Genomic DNA, 23,632 nt, shown 5'->3' with positions numbered 1-23,632 from the left:
AAATAATGTAGAGATCCTAATGATGGTGTATATGTCTATTTGGTGTGGATGCAGATTTTGTGATTCAAATGGTTTGGAGTGTGATCTTTATTTAGTTACAGTACGGGAACAAATATCTCTTTAACCTCCGTTCAATGTGAGCAATTTGTTTAACATAACTTAATACATGTATCTGATTTCAATACATGCAATATGGGGATAAAGTGGCCAATCAGCCTCCGCAGACGTACGTACTGCCCGTCTAGTTATAAAGGTTATAAAGTGGTTGACATTTAAAAGGGGAAATCGCTCCGTCACTGTTTCAGTGTTTTTGGACTGTTGTCACTCAGGCCTCAGGAGTGAGTGATGGCTTTTGGTCCTGGAGTCATAACTACTTTTGTCATCTGAATAATGATCAATAAAAGGAGTGTCTCCTGTGTGCCGCTAGATTGAAACTGGGACGAGATTGTCCAAGTGGAGGGGAAATCACTTTGGGATTCTCCTCATTAATTTCTATTCATCTGTTTCGCTCAGCAGCACTGACTCTAAATTCTGAGTCATACTTTATTCTGAAATTGCTGTAAAAGAATGTTAAGGGTTGCTTTAGTCTTTTTTAACAATGTCCTATGGTTGGATAAAATTGGATATAATGATTCATGTATGGTCACATAAGTATAAAAGTACAGTTGTAAGCGTCTGATTGGGTGTAGGCGCATGAAGTTTTGCATTCAGCTGTTTACTTATTGTGGATTTTACAATAAACTCACAGTGCTGATGTTTTCCCCCTCAGATCTCGTACAAGACTTTGAAAAGTTCTCCGCTATCAATGTCATAACAATCTCTGTAGTGTAGGCTTTCATCTGATGTCTTTGATAACTTCAAAACTAATACTGGAATATATGAAGAAAAAAATAAACAGTCAACATGTTAAAATCTTCAGATATCAGATGGTTGAGCTCTACTTTCAGAATCAATGCTTTCTCTTTCTTTTTCCGAATATCTTTGAGCTTCAGCCTTTAAGCAAACCTCTGAACCTACTTTAGCTGTTCCAGGGATTGTAAAATACTGTAATTTGGCGGGAGTGTTGCAGGTTTAACAGGGTGGACTAAACAATTTAAATGTGAAGCAAATCATTGCTGACAAAAGATTATTTTTGCGCAGTCCAACTTCCCTGAATCATTAAAGGTTAAAAACAGGTTCTCGGATCAATACGTCTCAGAGGTAAAAGTCTGGGAGGACCGCTGGGACTTTGCTGAGCAATGCAAGACCTCCATCCTCAATAACACATAACACAACACAAAGCAGAAGGATGCAGCCTCTGCAGAAAGTAATGTTCACCAGGATCTTGGTTTGAATCCCAGACTGTGGTGATTCAGTCCAAGAGGAGGAAGGTTTCAGAGTCATTTCCACTGAAGCATGCAGGAGAAAATCTGGAGGGAATAGTGATGGTGAGTGTGTCAGCAGTTTAGCTGAAAGACCTTCTCCGAAGCCGTGTGTTTCTCTGGTTTCTAGACCAGTGAGACCTTATCACTAAAACTATGGGACAGGTGACCCACAGCAGCACAGACACACACATATACATTACCTTGCTAATACAAAGTTATTTAGGTTGTCTAGCTATGAGCGACGACTCCTACAGCAGCACACGCACTTCTATGACAAAAATGTTCGAGGCTTCTCGCCTCCAGAGTTTCCTGACGGCCAAGACCAGGCTGGTGCCCAGACAGCTGGGGCTAAGCCATGTCTGAAGAGCACGGTGGTCCCGAGACGTTCAAGCTGTTGGCGCAGGCGGCTCTCTCAGCCAGCAGTTCAAATGTGTGTGCGGGAGACAGCCGAGGGTCTGGAGAGGATGGGGGACATATTTGAATGTTAGACGATGGTGGTGGTTTACGGGTTTAGTTACAGGCCTGATTTGAAATGAGCACGGCTTTCCAGATTAACACTAACAAGCAGTCGCTGGTGGCTTTTCCAATAAATGTCATGACGTAGAGACGTCTTTTAAGGTCGACTCTACGTACGCATCGGCCCTGCAAGACGGTATGAAACACTAGGTATTGTTTTGAGTCGTGCATAAACTTGAATGTAGATTTTTCATAAACGTGGTAACAAATGTGATATTAAAAAACAGTATTAATGTGTTTCATCAAAGAACAGTCATATAATCTAGTTTACAGCTCAAAAAACACATTTAAGTTTGCAGTATCTCTTTAAAGTCAAAGTTTTCAACGAAAAATCTTCAATTGATTTTGCATTTGATTTAAAATATATATTTTTTAAATCATTCATCAAAACCAATCAAGACTTTTTATCCGTACCACGAGAGGCTCATCCATCTGTTTAGCAGGATTAGTTTTAATAGGAAGTTTTCCTGTTTTGATAAAAGTAGGATTTAGCATTAATAGATGCATTCGCCACCTCCAGCTGTGGAAAAGTGCACGCTGTCTGACCCTTGCCAAAGACTCGGGAACAGCAGTAGGGGCTGGTCCCTGCAGACACCCGCTGTTAAAACCTTGCCTTGCTTCTGTCACCGCCTGCCATAGTTAGATTCCTCTGCCAAACTGCTTTATTTCTCTCCAAGAGTTTCTCAATGAAATGCTCGGTAATTGCTTGGCTCTTCATCACGGCTGCTCATACTTTTCAAGGCACAGCGGTCCATGTGGGACAATCACAGACACATTGCCTCTGCACGTTCTCAGCAACTCGTACACACACGAGTCCCTTTCAAGGGTGGGAGCGATGGCAGTTCACGTCGGGAGCGTGTCCCTGCAGTCGCTACCTGCTGCTCTTCCGCAGACGGGTTGTGCGGTTTACTCCCTCCACCATCCCACCTACCTCCTGTTTCAAAGGCATTTCACTTGAAATCTTACCCTCCATTTTTTCACAAGACAAGTGTCTGCTGAGCTGTTCTGACACCCCTGCGGTTTGACTGGGCTCCCTGCTGAACCATTAGCTTGCAATGCTGGCATTTTTTTTACCACAAACACACCAAAGAGCACAACCCGTGCCTCTTCTGAATAAAACTGTGTAAATCCTTGTACAACAATTAATTAAACTTTTAAAATGAGACGTGGAATTCCAGGCTGAATTCTCGGTTAGATTTCCCAGCAGAAGAGGTTATTACATAGGATTGGATGAAATTACAGTTAGGTTGCATCACTGGTTTAGAAATACCATATGTGAGCTGTAAAGGAGGAGCGGTATATCTGAAATCCATCCATTCGTCCATGGAGCAATACCCTCTATTCAATGAGGGTCATGAAGCCAATCCCAAGCCCCCTTTTCCACTGATCAAAAAACACCCACTAACAGCTGGCTTTTGTCTGCAGTGCGAATGGATGCAATCTGCATTCACTCCTGGGTCAAGTGTCTGTGCAGTAGAACCAGGTTTTGAACAAATCCTGTTCTGATCAGCAGTGATGAAAACGCGACACTCGTATGAACGCGCTAATGTCTTCTTCTTGTTCTTTGCTTTGACAGTCCAGATGTTGACGCTGCAGCTTTTCCGGCGGCAATGTTATAAAGCACATTGACTATCCGGGCGTTAGTGCGTAAAGAGCCATGAAAGTCTGTGTACTGTTCGTGTTTTACATCTTCAGAATTAGAAAGCTTTGCAAATCTGATACGTAGCACCTAAAAAACGATACCTACACACACACATTCCGACACATTTGTCCACATTCATAATTGATAAATACATAATAGTAAAAAAGATAAAAATCGGTATAATAGGAGCATCATATCATACGCATGGGTTCTGTTAGAATGATTGCACAAGTATAACCAGTGGATTGCACTTCATGATAAATAGTCTGAGTTTGTCCTGAGATATTATGATGAGGTGGTGGCAGTACGGGGGTGATGTTTATTAGAGTTCAGTTCAGTGATGGCTTGTGGGAAAAAGCTTTTCATCAGCCTAGAGGTGCAGTTTCCAGGAGGGTTACCCACGTTTAAAAAAAAAAAACAGCATATAGCATACTTTTTGCCTAAAAGAGGTAATAGCTGACGTAAAACCAGAGAAGTGGGTACACCCTACAAGCAAACCTTCATGTCTTTAGACTGCAGTGGTGTTCTGTATATATTCTGAATCGTCCTGTTCTCATCTATATTCTCATACGCTGTCATTAAGTATTCATCAATGTGTTATGAATTGTTTATTTCTGTGTCGTCTTATTCGTTGCCGATGTGCCTGATGTCTGCTTGTTGATATGGATCGCATGCTACATGAGGACAAAAAATGGAAATGTTTCATTTATAGCACCTCAATGCACATCACATGCCATTTAACCCAGGTGGCTGCACTGTACTATGGTGGAATACAACTTGTAAGCTAATATGTAGGTCACTTCATTATCTGACTTCTCTTATTCAGCCGCCCGAGCATGAGCCGCTGCTGTCCTGCACATTTCTGCATCAACCAAACACGTCAGGGATTTATCGCTCCCTCCTCTTGTGTTGATAAAGTAAACAAATGAATGGGTCTGCTGCTGCTCTTATCATTTTTATTCACACACGATGTACTTATTATTCATGTCCAAGCATTTCAACAAAGCCCCTGCTTCATGTAAAAAGAGCACAATAATGCACAATTCAGTTGCGTGTGTTGTTTTTCAGTCACATCTTCACCACACTGTATGGCACTACATTAAGTTTTCAGTCCTTGTGTTCAGAAGCTTGATGATAAGTCATCACACCTTGGACCTGAAAGACACTATATGGGAAAAATCTTGCTACTAGAATGCTGGACGTCGTATCCCCCCCTTTCCCACACTTGACCAGACTTAATTTAAAGGGTGTTCAGCATGTTCAGTATGCAGAGGCCTGTGAAGCTTTGAGCTCACCTCCTCCTTGAACTCTGTGTAAATGTACATTGTGTCTCTGTGTCGATGCCAGGCTGTTTGGATAACAAATGTTGACATATGGCTGCAGATCGACTGTATTTCTGCTTCTCTAAAACAGCAAGAACAGTTTTAGAACAGGAGTGTAGCAGAAGGCCAGACACAGGGAGAAGGCACCATGCAGTGAACGGCAGGGGAGGTGTGTGTATGTTTGTGTACTGTAACTGTCTTCCGTGTAAACAGTGCTGCACAATACAATGTGTTTTATTTCAGCAATATTTGTCACTTTGATTTCACTGGGCTGTGATATGTGCATTGTATGTCTGTGTTTGGGTCCACCTACACACATGCTCCATATGCGCATGCAATGCAAAAGAAGGTGGGCTGTTACTTGAAGCCTGGATCTAAAAAAAAATAATTGAAGAAAACAGCTTGATAAATCAAGACTTGTTCTGAATATCGATGTGGCTCAGCTCCATTTTCTCATAGACTCGCTATAACAACCTGTACCTTGTCTGATACTGCTCCAACATATGTCCGACATGAAGGTAAATATCTTTGTGTTTAGGCCAGGCTGTAGCAAACTGTCTTCAGTATAAATCACTCTCAGGCTGCCTCACAGGGACAGCTACCTGAGAGACAGCTACCTCTGGCTGCCCAGACTCCTCGTTGGTCTGGAGATGTCTGTGCCAACGTGACCTGACAGGGGGGGGGGGAAAAATGTCTTTTAGCAGTGTGAGGGCTATAATTAGCACAGTGTGTGTCTTTTGATGAGGACACAAGGTCGGAAGAGATGCAGCAGCACCATGTGGCCTCCTTTTAACGCAGGCATCGTGAATGTATTATGGTGCTGATCTGATAAAAGAAAAAGGGAAAAGTTGTCCGTTGATGAGGTTTTGTTCTTATTTTCTATAAAGTTTTAAACTGTAATGCTATGAAAAGAACGCCTCGCCAATCTGAAATCTCTCCTAGGGCTCCAACATTGCCAAGGGCCGGCCCTGATTGTGACTCTTTAGTTTTTCTCATCTGCTTGCAAGGTTTATGACCTGTACTGCAGCCAGCAATCCTGGTGGCGATTGAGACACTTTGGCTTCACTTTTGAGGAGCAGTCATATTGTCCATCTTTAAATACAGCCAATGTGGAACAACTCCAGCTATAGGAACATGAATTAGCTATGGTATAAAACAGAACAACATGTGATTAATTTTGCAGCCCAATTAGTTGTTTTACATATAGGAGGATAAGCAGTCTGATGTAACACCTTTTAGCTTTATCCGTAACATTTGATTTTCTCAATTTGTCCAAAAGGGCAAAAAGGTACAACAGCGGAGAGAGAGAGTGAGCGATATTGAATCTGTAGATGCCACTACTGTGGATCTGGGTTTCTGGATCAATACTCCATCAACAGGAGCTGAGTTAGAGCTCAGTCCCATGGGACTTTTTGTCTTCATGTTGGCTCCAGTGGCTTATTGCTGACCACAAGGGTCTGACTGACAGGACATGAGTGACAGAAAAGAATCAACATGAGAAATTATTGACTCACTCTCAGGACACTTTTTCATTCAGCTACATGGACCTTCGAGGTATATAATAACAGATTCATAATATTAATATTACAAGTAAAAATGTATCAAAGTAGAAAATGTCTGCCTTCTAGCAAACTTAAACACTAAAAATAGGCTAATTAAATTCTATAATCATTTGCAAAAACAATTTCAGGAGCAGCTTGTTGGGAGCCTCGCTGATGCCATGCTGTATTTTCTATGCCACCATGATATCCTATTTAATTTTGGACGGTTTAGTCATTTGCATGCCGGCTTAAGCCAACAGGATACATTATGTTTCCTGCCTCGACAACACTCCCCTACTTCACTCCGAGCTAATGAGGCCATTTGTCTTGTGATGCCCAGGAGACTGTGCTTATCACTGCAACACCTATTAAGCTTCGCGTAGCCTCCAAATGGAAAGAGCTGTTATTAATATCCTTCATGGTCAAATATTTTAATATACATTTAGGAAGTGTGTGTGTGTGTGTGTGTGTGTGTGCCAGATGACTGAAGGCTGTCTGCTCCTCTTGAATGTCACTGAATGACTGAGGTCAAATGTTTACGGAGCGCATCAAGATTTTTTTTCCGGTAGTCCGACACTTAAATATACATATTCACGTCAAGCTTCCAAGTTGATATTTTAAACCAATATTTTAAATTAAATATTTTCACCAATAACTGCTAAAAATGCTCTCAGGTTAAATGATATGATGCTGAAAATCAACCAAACCTGTATTTAAACCATAGACTGTACGTAAAGATGGATGCCACAGCTCCACTTCCTCCCCCAAACAAGAAATGAAGCCAAAATATGCGGGAAGACAGAAACCAAACTTACTGGCAAAATTAGCCCTTGGACAATGACATACATCAGTATAAGAAGTGCTACCTAAAGTGACAGATACCATATTTGAGTAAAATTTATTTGACATGCACTTCGAGTTTTGACATGTCCTATCCAATAACATGGAGGAGATGGGGTTGATAACCTCTATTGTAACCATACACCAGGGGGCTGTTGAGGTGCTCCGGATTCATCGTTGGGAGTTGTCATGTTGTTTACCTGTAAATACAGTGAATGGTTGATGCTGAAAATCAATTGAACCTGTGCGTTTGTGAGGCTGCGATTTCACCGCGGTGCTTTTCACTAAATGCTACCATCAGCCTGCCAACGTGATGCTGTTTATCATGTATAATCTTCTCCATCTCATCTTGGCGTATTAGCATGCTAACATTTGCTAATTAGCAATTAATTGATCAATTAGCAGATAAAGCGTCCTGAGGGTTAGAGGAGCTATTTTGGGTGCTGCGTGGTTCCAGATGATACTCCCATTCATGTTTCCTATAGACAGTGTCATGTGACTCACGGCTGGAAAAACGTCCCTGACCCATCAGTAAAACTCAAGTCATCAGTATTAAAGATTAAAAATGTATGTGGTTCTTTGATACAAAATCATAGGATAATAAATGAACCATGACTCCTTGGCTGCATTTCAGAAGTGAATATCCCATCAACAAGCTTAAAACTTCAGATTTATTTTTGAAAAAAATCCTGAAACAAATAAAACGTTATTTTCTTATGTTGAAATACAACATAGTTGTGGACTAACCAAACCAACCATACCAACCAGCATCATGGCTCATAGGACAGTTTAACATTACTGTCCTATGAGCCATGATGCTAATTTGGCTAACAATATATAAAGGTAGTTAGCTGGAAGGGTTAAGCCGCAGAGGAAGCTGTCAGTCACATCAGCAGCGAGCCACACTGACATCTGGCTTTCACGTGAGGCTCATCAACCCAATTTAACACCAAACTCATAATGCATGTGCACTGTAGGTCTGCCATGCGCATCCACATGACTGGAGATTAAGAAAGATGAAAAGGAGTAGAAGCAGAGAAACGCTTACAACATCGGCCCCACAGGAGAAGGCTCCAGGTGGGGTTGTCGGAGCGTGGAGCTCCTTCCCACTGAACCTCCTCCAGGAGACATAACATGGCTGGGTGAGCTCCCCTGTGCAGGGCCCTCGTTCTGTCTGTGACACATCCCATTTGTAATGTTCACCATAGGCGACACTCGCACAAAAAAACAGAATCGCTATTGCTTTTGTTTATCTTACATTTTTCTCAGATGTTGGCTGCTTGAGCTGTGTCTCTAAACGCCTGCAATACAAGAGACTGTGTGCACTATTGTGTATGTGTGTGTGTGAGTGGGTTTACATGTGTGCCGTGCATGTCTTAGAGATTAATGTTCGGTAAGTGATATCCGCCTACAGTGCAGTAACATTGCCTGTTTTTATTCCGTGTCACACTCTCCACTACGATTCCATAAAGCATTATTACTGTGTGTGTCACTCTCTATATCTGCTGCTATTACTCACTTGTGTTATTTCTCGTCTTTCTGTCTGACGGCTTCCCTTCTTCTCCTCGTTCTCCCGCCACTTTCCCCTTCAGCGTGCCCTCACACTCGCTGACCCAACATTTAAAAACCTCTCCTAATTAAAACCGAAAGTTATTCCAAGCAGATGGCAACGAGATGGCCCGGGTAATTATTGCCAAGCGAACCATGGCCCCTGTAGACCTTGACTGAAACGAGTTGCAAGTTCAGTTGGATTGGGTAAGGAGCTCAGACTCTCGAAGAGAACCGGCACAACATGTCCTGTGTGACCTGCAGAGGCCACGTGCTGGATAAGAGATTTTCAAGGTCTTTGTCATTGGATCAAAGAACGTCTTATGTCTTAGTCAGCACATTCTGCACCTTATAGCCTCTCAGCACTGCCCTCATCTCCCCTTTTGTCCATCTCCTGGAAGGCGTATTAACACAATATTAATACCCATGCAGGGATTTACTGTATAGGAATGAAGGGTTTGTTTTATGGGGTTAAAATGCTCAACTTGAAAAAGAATATTAATGCAAAGTTGTATCTTCCTCCAGGATTTATACGGAAGATCTCATGAATGCAATTAATCTGTTGAAGAAGGTGAAGCGTTTTTTTTTTTGGCCTCTGGGCCTCTCTGTTTGCCGCCCCACCCACAAGCATGAGTGATAAAGAGGCTCTGGAAATACTCATGCAAAATACAAATACATGTGCCAGAGTTAAACGTGAGCGCGCCGCTAATGAGTTTATACACTTGAGGGAGGTGCTGGTTAAAAGGATGTCACTCTCCTCATTTTATCGCCATCCGGCCTCACCTTTAACAAAAGCCCACATTCCAGCTCTGTAATGAGGACACGAGTGGCACTTAAGCTGCAGAAAAATAACCATCAGAAATTTGTGTTTTTTTTGCAGAGGGAGACTTAGACAAGAAGCTGGGTATTATGGAGAAACAAAGGAAAAAGACAAGGCTTGGGGGAGGAAGAGACCTACGATTGAAGGAACAAAAGGAGCAGAGGGAATGTTTGTCTCTGGAGTTTAATGGGGTCAGTTCATTATGCTTTGCAGGAAAGAATGTTAATTTACATTTTTGAAGTGAAACGTAACAAGGGTTGGAAACACAGACTGAAAACACATTGACTGAAACACATGTCCTATTAGAGCAGCACTCTGAGACATTTCATTTCTTTTGATAGCGCCAGCGCGCCAAGGTGGAGCCATTATTGGTTTGACTTTGTTCCTCTGACACGCGGGATAATTGAGAATAGGGCAATTAAACAAGATTTAATATTTGAAACAAGCACTTTCTAATCTGGTTGACAGGCTGTCTGTCACCTCTGGACTGCACTAACAAGACTTACAACCACATCACAGGTGGCTCTTGAGTGACCCATACTGTAAATATGACATTAGGGTTACAGTGGGGGTTTATGCATTTTGAATGAGAGCCAAATATCAAGAGGAAGGCTGGAACTGTCAATAAAAAGGTTTGTTGCTCGACACCCTCTCTAAATTTAAAGGTTTACAATTTGATTGACTATCTCTCTTTTTATAATCTTTAATGAGATGATGTTGAATAACATCTGATAATGTCCATGTAGCTATTAAAGATAATAGAGCTGCATGAATCAATGAGAAGGCAGTAATGGACAGGGCCATTGATACAAGAGTAAATAGGTTTGTAAAGTCAAAATAAACAGCTATTTTTTTACTAGTTTCATACTTAACTTGCAATTCATAAATATGGTCAGCTGCAACTGTAGGGAATCTTTTTATTAATGGGTAATTAATCCACTGTCTTGTTCTTAATTAATTTAATGACTTGTTCTAAAAGAAATTGAGGCATCTGGTGACTGTATGACCATATCAGGGATTTCAGCCACCCTCTCTTTATTAGGGGTGCAGCGGATCACGGTTCAGATCGGAGGGCAGTTTTAAGTCACGGTTGAAGTGTTTTGCTTCGTTCATTCATGCCTGCGGCGCCATTTGCCTCTTGCTTGCTCTGTTTCTTCCTCTCACACGCTATTGTCCATAAAGAATTTACTGCCCACACAGAAAAGCCAGACGTCATAGTTTCAGCTACAGCTGTGTGCGTAGCTGCGAGTGGCAGTCAATGCAGTTCTCACACACCCAGGAACTTCTCTTTTTACTCTCTGGTCTGTGGAGCTGTCACTCGGGCTCTGTTCCATTTGAGAGTGAACGGCATGCAGAAAAAAATCGGTATATTTAAAGCCAAAATGCTCCCATATGTGATGCAAATGATGGAGACAATTCTTCCTCTGCTTCAGTAGCTATGTCGTTCACCGTCAGTCATGTGGATCACAGATCAACCATGGTCCTTAACACCACTACTAAATATCTTTTGAAATCAAGAAATCAAATTATTTTTTATTTTTACATTATAATTTCCCAGGTTTTAAAGTGGCAGAAGCCTCTGGGAAACGTCCTCTGGCACAGAGCTCACTAATGGCAACTGTACAGCGTGAAACCAAAGGAAATACATTAGTCTCTTACAGGAAATGTCCTCCTGATGAAAATATTGAAGAAAATCATCCTCTGGCTCTTTTATTATTAGTCCCGATCATAATTGTAACCATAAATACAACCCTAACCCTAACCATGCCAACAGGTAGGAAGGAATGACTTACACATGCGTCAGTGAAATAAATTAGATTTCATTGTTCTTTTTATCTAGGTTGAATCACTTTAATTACTTTTGAATTTGTATCCAACAAATCCTACGTCTGTGAAATGAAAAGTAGGACGATCAGGAAAAACTACGTGCGTTAGCCAACTGATCTATATTGCTTTTGAAATTGGTGTGAGCCGAGCACAGCAAAGGAAGACTCATGCTCCTTTCCCCTTGCAGCCGTTCAGCTCAGCTTAAGCTCCCTGGACATCTCTAAATGCTATATCTAATTTGAAGCATCAGAGCCAAGATGGAGCCAGCTTAGCAACAGTTGTGGCTGTGTAACAACACTGGGGGGCTCAGCGGAGGGCCGGCTTGCCAGTGATTTATTAGACCATATTGCAGGTCCTCCTGGAGTAACAGGCTGAGGGAAATGAAAGGCTCTGACCCCTGCTTGCTTCGGGCTCTCTGGCCGAGTTGGTACAGGTGGCCGGTGTGTGTGTGTGTGTGTGTGGTAAACTCTCCGCTGTTACATGAACATTTTGATCAATGTCAGGTTTCCTTTCATTGCTTAAACAAGGCTTTTTCTGACGTATTTTTTGACTGCGGTAAACAGGTTTTCGAAGTAAAAGGTTTAACCTCTCTGAGCTTGCGGTGCTCGACAACCAGCACCCATTTCCCTGCTGCGTGACGGAGAACCTGAAGGAGAGATTAGACAGTTTTTTGGAGACCAGCAGATGGAGGGAGGGAGGAAGGGGGAGGCAGACGGGGGTGAAACAGGGGAAGGGCATACAGCACAGTAGGTAAGAGTCAAGAAAATATGGAGAGTGGAGATGATTAGTGAGGGATATCAGTGGAGAGGTGCTGCAGAGGAATGATGTGAGAGACGATGAGCCTGATCCCTTCTGATCACACGGATGATTGCTGGGATTCACACATTTCACGACCAGTTTCATGACAGAGCTTCAAGGCTTCTGACGCCGTCTTTAACCTCCTTTTCTCACTTTGTTATTCTCTGTGCTTCTCTCTCTCTCTCTCTCTCTCTCTCTGAGCAGCCAGGAAAACCTGCGCCCCTGCAGAGTTCGCCTGTTTAAATGGCCAGTGCGTCCCAGGACGCTGGCGCTGCGACGGGGAACCAGAGTGTCCCGACGGCTCTGATGAGGCAGAGGAGACCTGCAGTAAGTGAAACCATTCAGCTGCTTGGTTTGGAGTTTCAGCTTGAGGAAAATGAAAAACACTATAAACTAGCCAAAGTCAGATAATCAAAATCAGTGATTCTCAAGCATAGGGGCCTGAAAGATGAAGACGACTATCTCCAGCAAGGAGGTTATGTTTTCACACTTTTCCTGTTTATTTGTTGGTTTGTTTACGTAAAAAGTACCTGCACGAATTTCGACAAAACTTGGTGGAGGGATGGGGCATGGGCCCAGAAAGAACCAATTACATTTTGGCGTGGATACTCATTTTCTTTAACATTGTGAGATTCATGAATCTTCTTGAAAATAGTATTTAGAGGCCTGTTCTAGTCTGACCTGTCATTTGATCTTCACATTTGGCTTATTTTTCCCCATTTAGTTTTACAGGTAGTAGTTTTGTTTAGACTATCACCCACTTTGTAGAATCAAATGGCAATCCAAATAAAGAATGCCGGGAGAGGAACAAAATTGTCGCACCTAAAATTAGGTTTATTTTTCAGACTTTTCTCCAATCTTTGCTTATTAAAAATCTCTTCAGGCTTCAAACATAATTGGATGAACATTCAGATAAATAAATATCACTGCATATGTGATGAAATGCCAGTGGATAAGTGGTTCCTAGTAAATGTTGCATTGCATCAAGGGGTTGCAAGCAAGAAAAACAAATGCAAGGCAGTTTATTTGGTGGTAAAACCGACAGTGAGTGCACTCATACTACAGTTATACTCCAATTTTGCACGGGAAAAAGTACTGTCGGTCAAAGTTGATTTATCAAGGTGTTTGAATATAGATTTTCAAGTTTCTTCAATCTTAAACCTATGTTTAACTGACTGGCAACCAACTCAGGTTCAGGGCTTTTTAGTGACATCGCTGCATTAACAGAGCTCAGCAATGAAACTGCTGAAAACGATGTTGTTACTAATAGAAATCAGGGACAACCAGGAACTACAACAATCTCTTCTAAGAGGCACATTAGAATCTGCTGTTACAGTCAATCAGTTTCTTCAAGAAAAGAAACCGTAGAAGCTACGGCTGAATAATTACGTTGGCATTGTGCGTGCAGCATCTGGATATGCAGCTGCAACTTCATGTCAGTCGTTCCAGACCGGATTTAATTTGACTTTCCCAGAAGAGTCAGGTTCAGGTTGCTAATTCCCCTTGTTATCTCTGCCCTGGCGGCAGTTCAGCCACCTCGCCTGCCTCCACTAGCCCACACACTTCAATACTCAATGGTGTCTGATGGTGAACGCAAGAAATACCTTGATTGCTTCTCTGCCAAGCTGTTAGAGCAGAGCGTCTCTGGCTGCCTCTCTTATAGCCGGTGCCAGTCGAGTGCTCCCACACACAGGCCCTGATGGGGGTTAGGCAAGTTGACGTTTCCTCAACCAGGCAGGGACCGATGAGTGGGTGCCTTGAACTATAACTATACTGTATGTCAGACACAGCTCAAAGCAACGCACAGAAATACAGCCGCTGGAATCTGTTTCGCTGAACATGTGTTTCAACCCTGGGTCTTCGTCTGACAAACGCTGATAACACAGTATCTGGTATCATACAGCACTCCGGGAGTTTAGGATTTTAAATGTAGCGCGGTGTTCTGCTCAAATGAACTGAGGCCTTCAGCCCAACCTGCTGAGTGCGGCAGCAGCAGATGTTTAGATTTCGACTCCGAGACCTGAGTTTGTCTTTCAGAGTGAATTCTTTTTCATGTTTAGAAATCCTGCGGAGATGTAACTGCACCGTCGCGCCCGCTGAGACTGTTCCACTGCAGGGAGAAGAGGCGCAGATAACAGGCGCTTATATCTCATCCTTGAAAATGTCAGAGCTAATTTTGATAGTCGGAACTAGATTTGGAATGTAAAAGAAATATCCAAACACTGCTGCCAAATTGAGTTAAGCGACACAGTTTCGATTTTTTTTTTTAAAGGATCGGGAAATGTTTTTCGTTTTCTCAAAAAGCTTTTTACAATGATTGATCATCCAACAGCTTTTGTACCAGAAAGTGAACAGTTTGGGTTATTTCTCTTCTTCTTTCTGCTCCTCAAGGGTGAAACAAAGAGGATGTACTTCAATGCACCACAGCAACATTTGAATCAAATCTGATGGCACTCGGTGGGTTGTCTCACCACTTTCATGCAAATCTGATCAAACCACACCTACACACTCCTGACCATAGACTGTATATAAAGATGAACGACAAGTCTGCACTTCCTCCTGCTGTTTAGAACTCACGTCAGTTGGAGCCAGAGTCTGTGTAGTTGTGATCGTGGTGTAGAGCTGCGGTATTGAGGTCCTGCCGCGCTCGACCAATCACAAGTCAGTCTCAGCTGTCAATCATGACATTTTCACCTTATTCTTACACCTAAACACAAGTAATTAAAACCATCTTGAAAAAATAATACTTGAAGAAACATTCTTTTGATAGGAACTATCTTAAATAACAGGAACTGTTTTTTTACGACAGGGTTTAGGACCTATACTGCAGCCAGCCACCAGGGGGCAATCAAGAGGGATGTAGGCTATCTTTTTATACAGTCCAATGTATAATATGTACAATATGACTTACAGAGGGACTTACAAGAAAAGTTCACGAGAACGATTCAACAATGATGTTTGTACATGTACAGTAAAAGAACATGTTGAATGATGTAGCCTGTTTTAGAGCTGCATCTTACTTCCATCCACAGTGTCCTTTTTTTAAACTTTAAAGTCTTTTCAAAGTTATCGTGGGAAGGAATTAAAATGCGTCCAGCTGAGCAGGAAATGAATCAAGAATCAAAAGCCAAATGAATCTTTCAGAGGATATTCATTCCACTTTTGTCACATTTTATTGACTGCGGATGTGTGGGTCGGTTCGATGAATAATGCAGCAGCCCCACCACCAGGCAAAGCTTCTAATGTCACCCCCAGAAAGTTAGGGCTAAGGAGGGAGACATGAAGGGACCTCTGAAGGATAACAAGTTCATATTGGAAATCCAATTAAAGATAAATGAAGGAGGGATTCATCTCTTGGCTGCAGAATAAAGAGAGAGAGAGAGAGATCTGGGCTGAGGAGAGATTCATTTATATGGAAATCCCCTTTGCATTCACGTGATGTAATGTAAAAATTACACCAACACCTAAAACACCAACTGTGAAAAATCCTGCTGGGGTTTTTGTTCTGCTCTGCAAACAGAAATTCAGCTCACTTTGAAACAGGTTGGGAGAAATATGGTGGCTGGTGTTGTAATGAAAGATCATTATTAGGCAGAGATGATCATTTATTTTATGCGCTGTTGGCAGAACGTAAACATTAATGTCCTTTTCCTCTCTAAATGGATAGTTCACTGAAAATTTTTAATTCACTCATCTACTCACCACTATGCCGATGGAAAAAATACTTTTAGAAGTAAATAGGGAAAACATAAAATGCCTCCATACTGCTCCTGTGGTGCCATCCAAGTGTCCGTAAACTCTGACATTCAAATTCGACTCGAAACGGCGTCATTTACACAGGTTTTTAGCCTAAATGTCAGCTACCGGAAGTAGTGATGCTAGCGGAAGTAGCAATGCTGCCACCTAAGGGCGAGAGCTCGTGTGCACACCGCAGTGCGTGCGAACGTGAACGCAGCTCCAGAGGAGGATCAGAGCACATTCAGGCTTAAAACACAGTGTAAATGACGCCGTTTCGAGTTGAATTTGAATGTCTGAGCTTATGGACACTTGGATGACACAACACAAGAGTTTTTTTTTTCTATTGTATTTTTTCACGTTAGAAAAACTGTGCCCCAGTTGGATTTGGCTGTAACGCTTTTTACCCCTGAAACTCCAAAAGTGTTTTCTGGGCTCAAACCCTTCACCCACTCCTCCATCATTGGCACAGTTTTGAGTAGAAAATTAGTTAATTTTATTTTTCTGTGAACTATCCCTGATAAGTAATCCCTGCCAGTCCTCCTCACCCTGCAGCATGAATCCCACCTGATGATTAGTTCTGATACAATTGTTCCTTCCTTATACTGATTCCGATACCTGGACTTTGTTTATCAACAGATATCGAGTGATAATCCAACCACAGTGCATATAAAAACACAACAATTTATTTTACGTATTTAGATAACTTGCTCCTAACCCAGTATGGAAATGATGATTGGTAGCATTGTTGTTTGGCCTGGCTCAGGTTAAACCCTTTGAAAAACAAATACATACTGAGAATGAATACCATAGAACTTATTTTACTATCTGGTTACAGGGTTATAACTGAAAATACATAAATGAAGAATGCACAACAGTTAATTCCTTTTAAATAAGCTGTTGCATTAGGCACCACTTGTGCCACCCCTCAAAACTGAAGTCATGCATACGGTACAAGTCACCGTTCCACTTGTTGGACTCTCCAGTGTGATGTGTATATATATCCATATTACATTTTAGTCAGCTCTGTTCAATGCTACACTACAGGAAATAACTTCTTCTTCACCGTTCTAAAGACAGTACCCTTCTTACCCGTGGCAGTACTGAAGAGCCGCTCGTTTGGAGCAGCAAAGAAAGAGTGATTTCTGGGGAAAAGAAAGTAGCAGTTTTACCTGGGTGAAATTGATATATTTTAAGACGTGGTATCGGTTCGGTACACACCCAACCCAACATTGTTGGCAGTATCAGAGGCATTTCCAGTTTGTTCTCAGAACATCTCCACTTTACTCTAACCAGAATCTTCTCGTTGGTTAGTGCTACAGCAAAGACATCAGGAAACACCTTTTGAAGGGGAAAAATAATTCGTCATAAGATATACACGCAAATCAGAGTTGAGCTTTATAGTCCCAAGGGCGTCGGTAACTCAGGGGACCCCAATGATCCACTAGTTGGCATAGGTCACGCGTAATTTTAGGCTGTATCGGAGGCATTTTCGATGGTGGTATCGTTATCTCTAGAAATGCAGTGGCCGGTATTTTAATGAACGACGGAGAGTGATCATTTACTGGCTGCGCTTATGGCAGAACACATTTATTCCTGCCCTCATTCCTCCTTCCTCCTGAAAGTCAAACTTTAACACAAGCAGTCCCCCCCACCCTGAAGGATGGATCCCTCCCGATGATGCGTCCAGAAGAGAAGTGTCACACCGATGCCCAATCCTGAACAGAGGGAGCGTTAATGAGATCCACTTCATCACAGCTGCCTTTCTGTTTGAGTGGATGCAACTGTGCCGTGATCACACTGAGGAGAAAAGAGAAGGAGAGAAAAGACTCAAGGATGGACCTTGTGGGAATAAACAGGCAACAGCAACCAACCTCCTCTGATCGTGTGTCTCATTAACGTCTTTTCACTGGAAGATTCCCTGTCTGTGGCGGCGCCTCGTTAAGATTACACAACCGTAATGAGAACTGTACATCTGTCAGCGAGCACCTCTTGATGTGCTGCATTTTTCACATTAGACTGAAGACGAAAACGCCTGAAACCCCCACCTCTGACATGAAAATGTAGCATTAACACGTCGCTCTACACCCCCCCCAATCCCGTGCAACACTTCACTTTGAAATCAAAAGCTACCGAGCTTCACATTCATCTGTTAAACTTCGCTAAAGTGGAGCTGGTTTTTTGCCACGTTTAACGACAAAGCGGAGGGCGGGAATTTCACGCACCCCCGCGTCCAATCTTCAACGTGACGCTTTGGCGATGAGCTTGCCTTTATGTGAACGGCTGCAACCGGTGAGCGCACGGCTGTTTTCCACGGGGCTAATTACATATAGCGCGGCACATGCACCTTAATGCATCATGCTCCAGTTATGCTAAAGCCCGATAAGCCGCGCTGTCGTCTCTCACGTGCAGAAAACCCCTCGTCTTGTGTTTAATTTAATTTGGCCCCCTCCCTACAGCTCTCCTCTACTGTCTGTCTATTTCGGTCTCACGTGCACAAAAGTAACAGCACACACACACACACACACAGAGTTGACACACACTCAGTTAAGGCACTTTCGACCCGGGTGCTGCAGACATCTGTGCCACAATCATTCTGGCTCACTGCGTGGATTCTCGATTACACGCTGGAGTAGCGTTACACCATCGCATTAAGAATTCAGATTTGGGCCACACTGAGCGAGTTACTTGCGTGCGCTGAAAAATGAATGAGTCGTCGGAGGAACATGTGAAGGGCCGGGGCTCATAGTTTTTGTATCAGATTAATGTGTAATCAAGGAGGAAGTGGGCCACCGCATCCAGATGTGCAGCAGCAGCTCCTCCGCTCTCCCCGGCCGGAGCGGTGACATTTCCACGCCGCTCCTGTAGTTGCCGAAATCAACTTTTAGTAAGGGTTATATAGAGAGGGGGTGAACGTTCGCTGCCTGACTCCTCCTGGCCAATTTTGCTGAGTGCGGCTCAGTTCTGCTCGTCAGTCGGAGCTCTGTGAAGTCTTCTCTCGGAGTTGACAAGCGTGAGGTAACTTCACAGTGTTTCTTCCTCCCGGAGAAGTCGTTCATTATATGAGGACATAACCCCCCCCGAATACTTGGAAAAATATGAATTATTCAAACAGATGGAAGTCTTCTTTTCAAACCCACCATATTGTGCCTTTGGTTTGCGCTTCTAAGTGTCGTGTAATTTGCGGAGGGGTTATAGATATATCAGTGAACGGGGTTTGATGAAAACTTCTATAAAACTATTTGTAGATATTGAGCTTCAAACCCCTTTGAGCTTCTCTCTGGGAGTTAATACAAGAGCCTCACTTTTTGTACTGACTTTATAATGGGAACATTTCCATTGTAAAGGTGTTTTCGTTTCCTTTGTGAAGATGTTTATGTCACACACACACCACTGGGCTACACTGATGCGATGTGATGTGGATTGTTTAGTGTCATGAGAACATTTTACGAGTACATATCCTTCACTCTGCTAATTATGTCGATTTTCTGTTGCTGGTCGTCTCTGTCTCCGCCACTGATTTTTGTTTACATAGTAAATTGTTGATGTGTCACAGAAGTAGGTTTAATATGTTGGTAAACTCAGAACTAAAGCTGGGGAGAATTCCATCAGTGGCAGAGCCTGACAGCGCCGGTGCCTTGAGGTTAATACTGTTATTGTAGCGTTCATACGTGGAAACGGGGGCAATTCTCATGCATTGAACTTCACTTGGTTACGCTGTCTGCGAAAAAAAGAAATTGGAGTGGGATTGTGATCCCAAGACGAAGTCAGGCTGCCAACTCAGCTCAGGTTTAAAGTTCAGTTTGACCACAGCAGTGTTATCAGTTCATTGTTATAAAACTGATTCAGAAAAATGAGCAAGATGTGATGACATTTTTGCTTTTTTCACTTAAAACAGTCTTTTCCTCTACATTTGTTCAGGGAAACAAACATTGTATGTTACCGTAAGTAGTCGTTAAAGCAATAAACCCCAAGAGTGGTTTACAGTGAATTCAGAACAGCTCATGGGAGTTCAGATCAGAACTATTTACTGAGGTGGAATACAGTTATGCAAGAATGACAGTGACTGTCACAGGATGGCAGGACGGCATCTAACAATATCATTATCAGCTAATGTGATTTTTGTCACAGATTAAATGGATTGGACTGTATTTATACAGCGCTTCTCCAGTCTTATCGACCACTCAAAGCACTTTACTGTTCATTCACACGCACATTGAAACGTGGCTTCTATGCACAGTGCTTTTTCTATTACACCATTCATGAAGTGTCAGGAGCAATTTGGGGTTCAGCATTTTGTTCTAATGCAGCCTGGAGGCACCGAGGATAGAATCACCAACCTACTGGTTAGGGGATCCCTCTCTCTACCCTCCTGAGCCGCAGCTGTAGATTAATCATTAAGTCTTCAGCGATGTCTAGAAATGATAAAAGAATATGAAGAACAGGCTCCTAAAGCCAAATAAATGGGCCTGATGTTATAATTATGTTTTGTTAATGATGCAAGCATTTTTCGATTATGCGCACATAGGGCTAATAAATCATCTAGGCCTCATCATTTTATCTTTTTTTTTGTTTTCCAAAATATTTGCTGATTTATTTAGTGAATTGACAAATGACTTACTTGAAAAATTGCAGACATTACAGTCTGAACAAAAATTTGACAATTAGTTATGATTTATAATAAGGGGGGTGTCATCGTGCCTCAGTGCTGAAGACTCTTGTCTAACGGCAAGAAAGTCGTGCACTTAAGTTTGCATATTTAGCTGCTCTGAACTGGCCCTCGGCAGTTGACTGTGAACGGTTGTCCGTACGTGTTAGCCCTGTGATGACTGCACCCATCATCTGTGCGTAGCCGGAATTTTGAAACAAAAGTCGCGCTGAGGGAGGACCAGCAACATCACTTGGTAATAAAGAGACGTTCATGCCACAGTACATAACCTGCTAATGCACTTTGCTTAAAAATAACAATCTCCCATCTTGTAGTTTGCAACCAGCAAGCGTGTTCTTGGCCGTAGCGCATGTATAATTCAAAGAGGAGGACACAGCCACGCTAACACGGTTTAATGAAGCAACGAATCTTGACTGTGACTCATGTGACTGTGAGTGTCTCGTCCTTTTTTAGATCTGAGGTGGTTGTTACCAATGCGAAGCCAGACATAGACAGGTGTAGTTTTTGTAGTCACTCGCCTACAGTTCTCAGACATAAAAGACTTGGCTGTGGGAAACGAGGAGCAGGGATTCTCAGAAACAGGTTTTGGAAACATGAGGATGTGTGTTTTTCTAAGTGTTTCTGAGTGGAAGCAGCTGTAGAGAGTAGTCGGGACTGTCGGGGAGCAAGAGCTGTCCTGAACTGGTTGTGGGATGAATCACCACCGCACATTATCTATAAGCATTTGAAAGCGGCGAAAAGGGCATCAATTAATGAATAGGTTCCTCATTCTTACTCCCACGCCATTCTGTAGTTTGTTGTTACATTTTTTATGAAGCCTCACTTCTGATCAATTTAACACATTTTTCACCACCACAGTGCTTGTTACGTATCCCTTTATCTCATGTGCCTCAGCGACAATCGACAAAACTGAAGGGCCTCTCCGCTCCGTCACTGAAAGCCTGGTTTTTAGGTTAAAACACTGAGCAATAACAAGGTCGCCCGCAAATGAAAAGCAAAGCTATTACACCGCTGCGCTGAGGAAACGAAGACCGCCTTGGGTCTTGTAAAAGGTGATGAGTTCTGAACAGATCTCTTGCCAAAACGCCACAGAGGAGATGCATCCTCATTTTTCACTCCGATCGTAGACAACAGCCAGACTGTCAGTTTGTCGGTGAGTAATTGGTTTTCATTAAGTCGCCTCCTTTTCGCGAGCGAAATCCTCATCACCTTTTGTCTTTGTGAAATCTGAGATTTCGCTAAACAATAGCTGTCATTAGAGGCAGGGAGCTAACGCTGCTTGGCTGGAGTCAAGTTTGGCATCTTCATGTGAATTTGAGAGGAACTGTTGGTTTAAGAATCGTCAGTCAGAGATCATCCTCTGCTTTGTGGATTCAGATTCTGCTCAAGTCTGCTCTCCACCTGTCTTCTGTCCTTTATCTCTTTCTTCTCGGTTTGAGTGGCTTTGATTTTGCTCTAGGAGAAGAATCTGAAAGGTCGTACAGCACTTTGCATCATCATCTTTTCCTCTTTTATAGAGTTTCTTGCTCCTGGTGCACCTCCCCTCTTATGGATTCCTTTTTTCCCCCCTCCTACTTCGCTCTCTGTGTTACCCCCTCTTTCATTTTATCCCCGTGTCTTGTTTTCTATCAGGTCCTCTTTGGCCCTGCATTAGACTGAATTCACTCAGACAGCATCTTATTTCCACTTTCAAGGATCCCACCTACTCGCCTCTTTCATCTCTAGACATTTCTGAGAAACTGCATTTCATCTCTGACCAGCCGCTCTCACTCTTTTGGTTTTCAGATGTTACTCAGCTGTAATCCTTCACATTGCAGCTCATCATTCCTTCTCCTTGTCTTTTTGTTTCCTCAGTTAGTTCCTTTATTGAGCTCGTTTGCTCTCCTGACAGTCGTGTCTAGAAAGAAGTCACTAATTTCTCACTGAAAAAAAAAGCATCACAGGGCATAATTGTCTGTCGTATGCATGAGGAACTAAACAGTGACGCAGGCACCATCAAAGGCTGCCACACGTTTGAGGGAAAAATAGCTTTCTGGTTTGAAACGATGATTTCTAAAATTCGTTACACATGAATCGGAAGAAATAAAATGCTATTTCTGTAACTCATTGTAAATTGAGAGGTCTGTCGGTTGGTCATACTAAACTATATTATAATATGAGACTTTGTTTTTCTGACTGTAACCAGGGGCACATCCAGGGGCAGATTCAGAGGGGCAACTGGCCCCTGCTAAAATCTGATTGGGCCCTGAAGTGACCCTGTTCTGTCAGTATTCCTTAAAAACCAAAAAAAAAGACATGCTTTGTAACAATACTAACAATAAATATCCCAATTAGTTTGAATCTTTATTTTCTTTTTTTTGAAGAACACAATGTGCTTGAAGAAGGAACAATTTTCAAAACATATTCACCGATGCAATGCTTCTTGAAACCTACAGAGCTAACAGCAAACAAGGACTGACTTAAATGTGCACCTTACGGAATTGTGCATGGATGTTGGACATAGAATCAGGCCCTTTGTGTAAATTGTGGCCCCTGTATGACCCCTGGTTTAGAAAACAATCTATCACTGGCTGTAACCTGATTGTAGGTAATTGGCACTTCTCAGCCAGCAGAATACAGATTTAAAATCTACCCTGAGTCCGAGCTGTTGTTTGCTGTAGGGACACCTCTGGACACTGCAGTAGCAAGTGCTTGTTTTCTTTTTTTTCCGTGGGGTCAGGGCCTGGCTGCCTCAGCCATTCTCAGATCGTGATCTCCCCAGGCACCAGCTGCCTCTCCGTCCTTCTCCCCCACATCCCTTCTGTCACCCCCCCTTCCTGCAGGGTCAGTAGAATACCAAATGAAGGCGGATGAAAAATACATCTTTAAGAGCTGGTGTTTAATGGTGGTTACCTGTTGGTGCCTGGTTACCTCACTTATCTACCAGGAGGATACATTGGTTTGTATTGATTCTGAGTCAATAGATCAGACCTGGACTTATTTCACCTTGCCAGCACATTACACCTTAAAT

At 42.6% G+C, this 23,632-nt stretch overlaps 1 protein-coding gene across 3 annotated transcripts in view; it reads left to right on the top strand.

Moving 5' to 3' along the window:
- LOC118118169 (low-density lipoprotein receptor-related protein 8) overlaps window positions 1-23,632 on the top strand; it is a 91,337-nt gene that overhangs the window by 20,270 nt on the left and 47,435 nt on the right. For 2 of the 3 annotated variants that reach the window (XM_035171116.2, XM_035171115.2), the window contains exon 3: window positions 12,423-12,545. The exons of the other annotated variant lie outside the window; for it this stretch is intronic. In XM_035171116.2, the coding sequence (XP_035027007.1) occupies window positions 12,423-12,545 (123 nt within the window). The remainder of the gene's footprint in view (window positions 1-12,422; window positions 12,546-23,632) is intronic. 3 annotated transcript variants of the gene reach the window in all.

Source organism: Hippoglossus stenolepis, chromosome 11 (assembly GCF_022539355.2).
Source record: "Hippoglossus stenolepis isolate QCI-W04-F060 chromosome 11, HSTE1.2, whole genome shotgun sequence".
Classification (NCBI taxonomy): domain Eukaryota; kingdom Metazoa; phylum Chordata; class Actinopteri; order Pleuronectiformes; family Pleuronectidae; genus Hippoglossus; species Hippoglossus stenolepis.
This window is presented reverse-complemented; position numbering and strand designations above follow the sequence as displayed.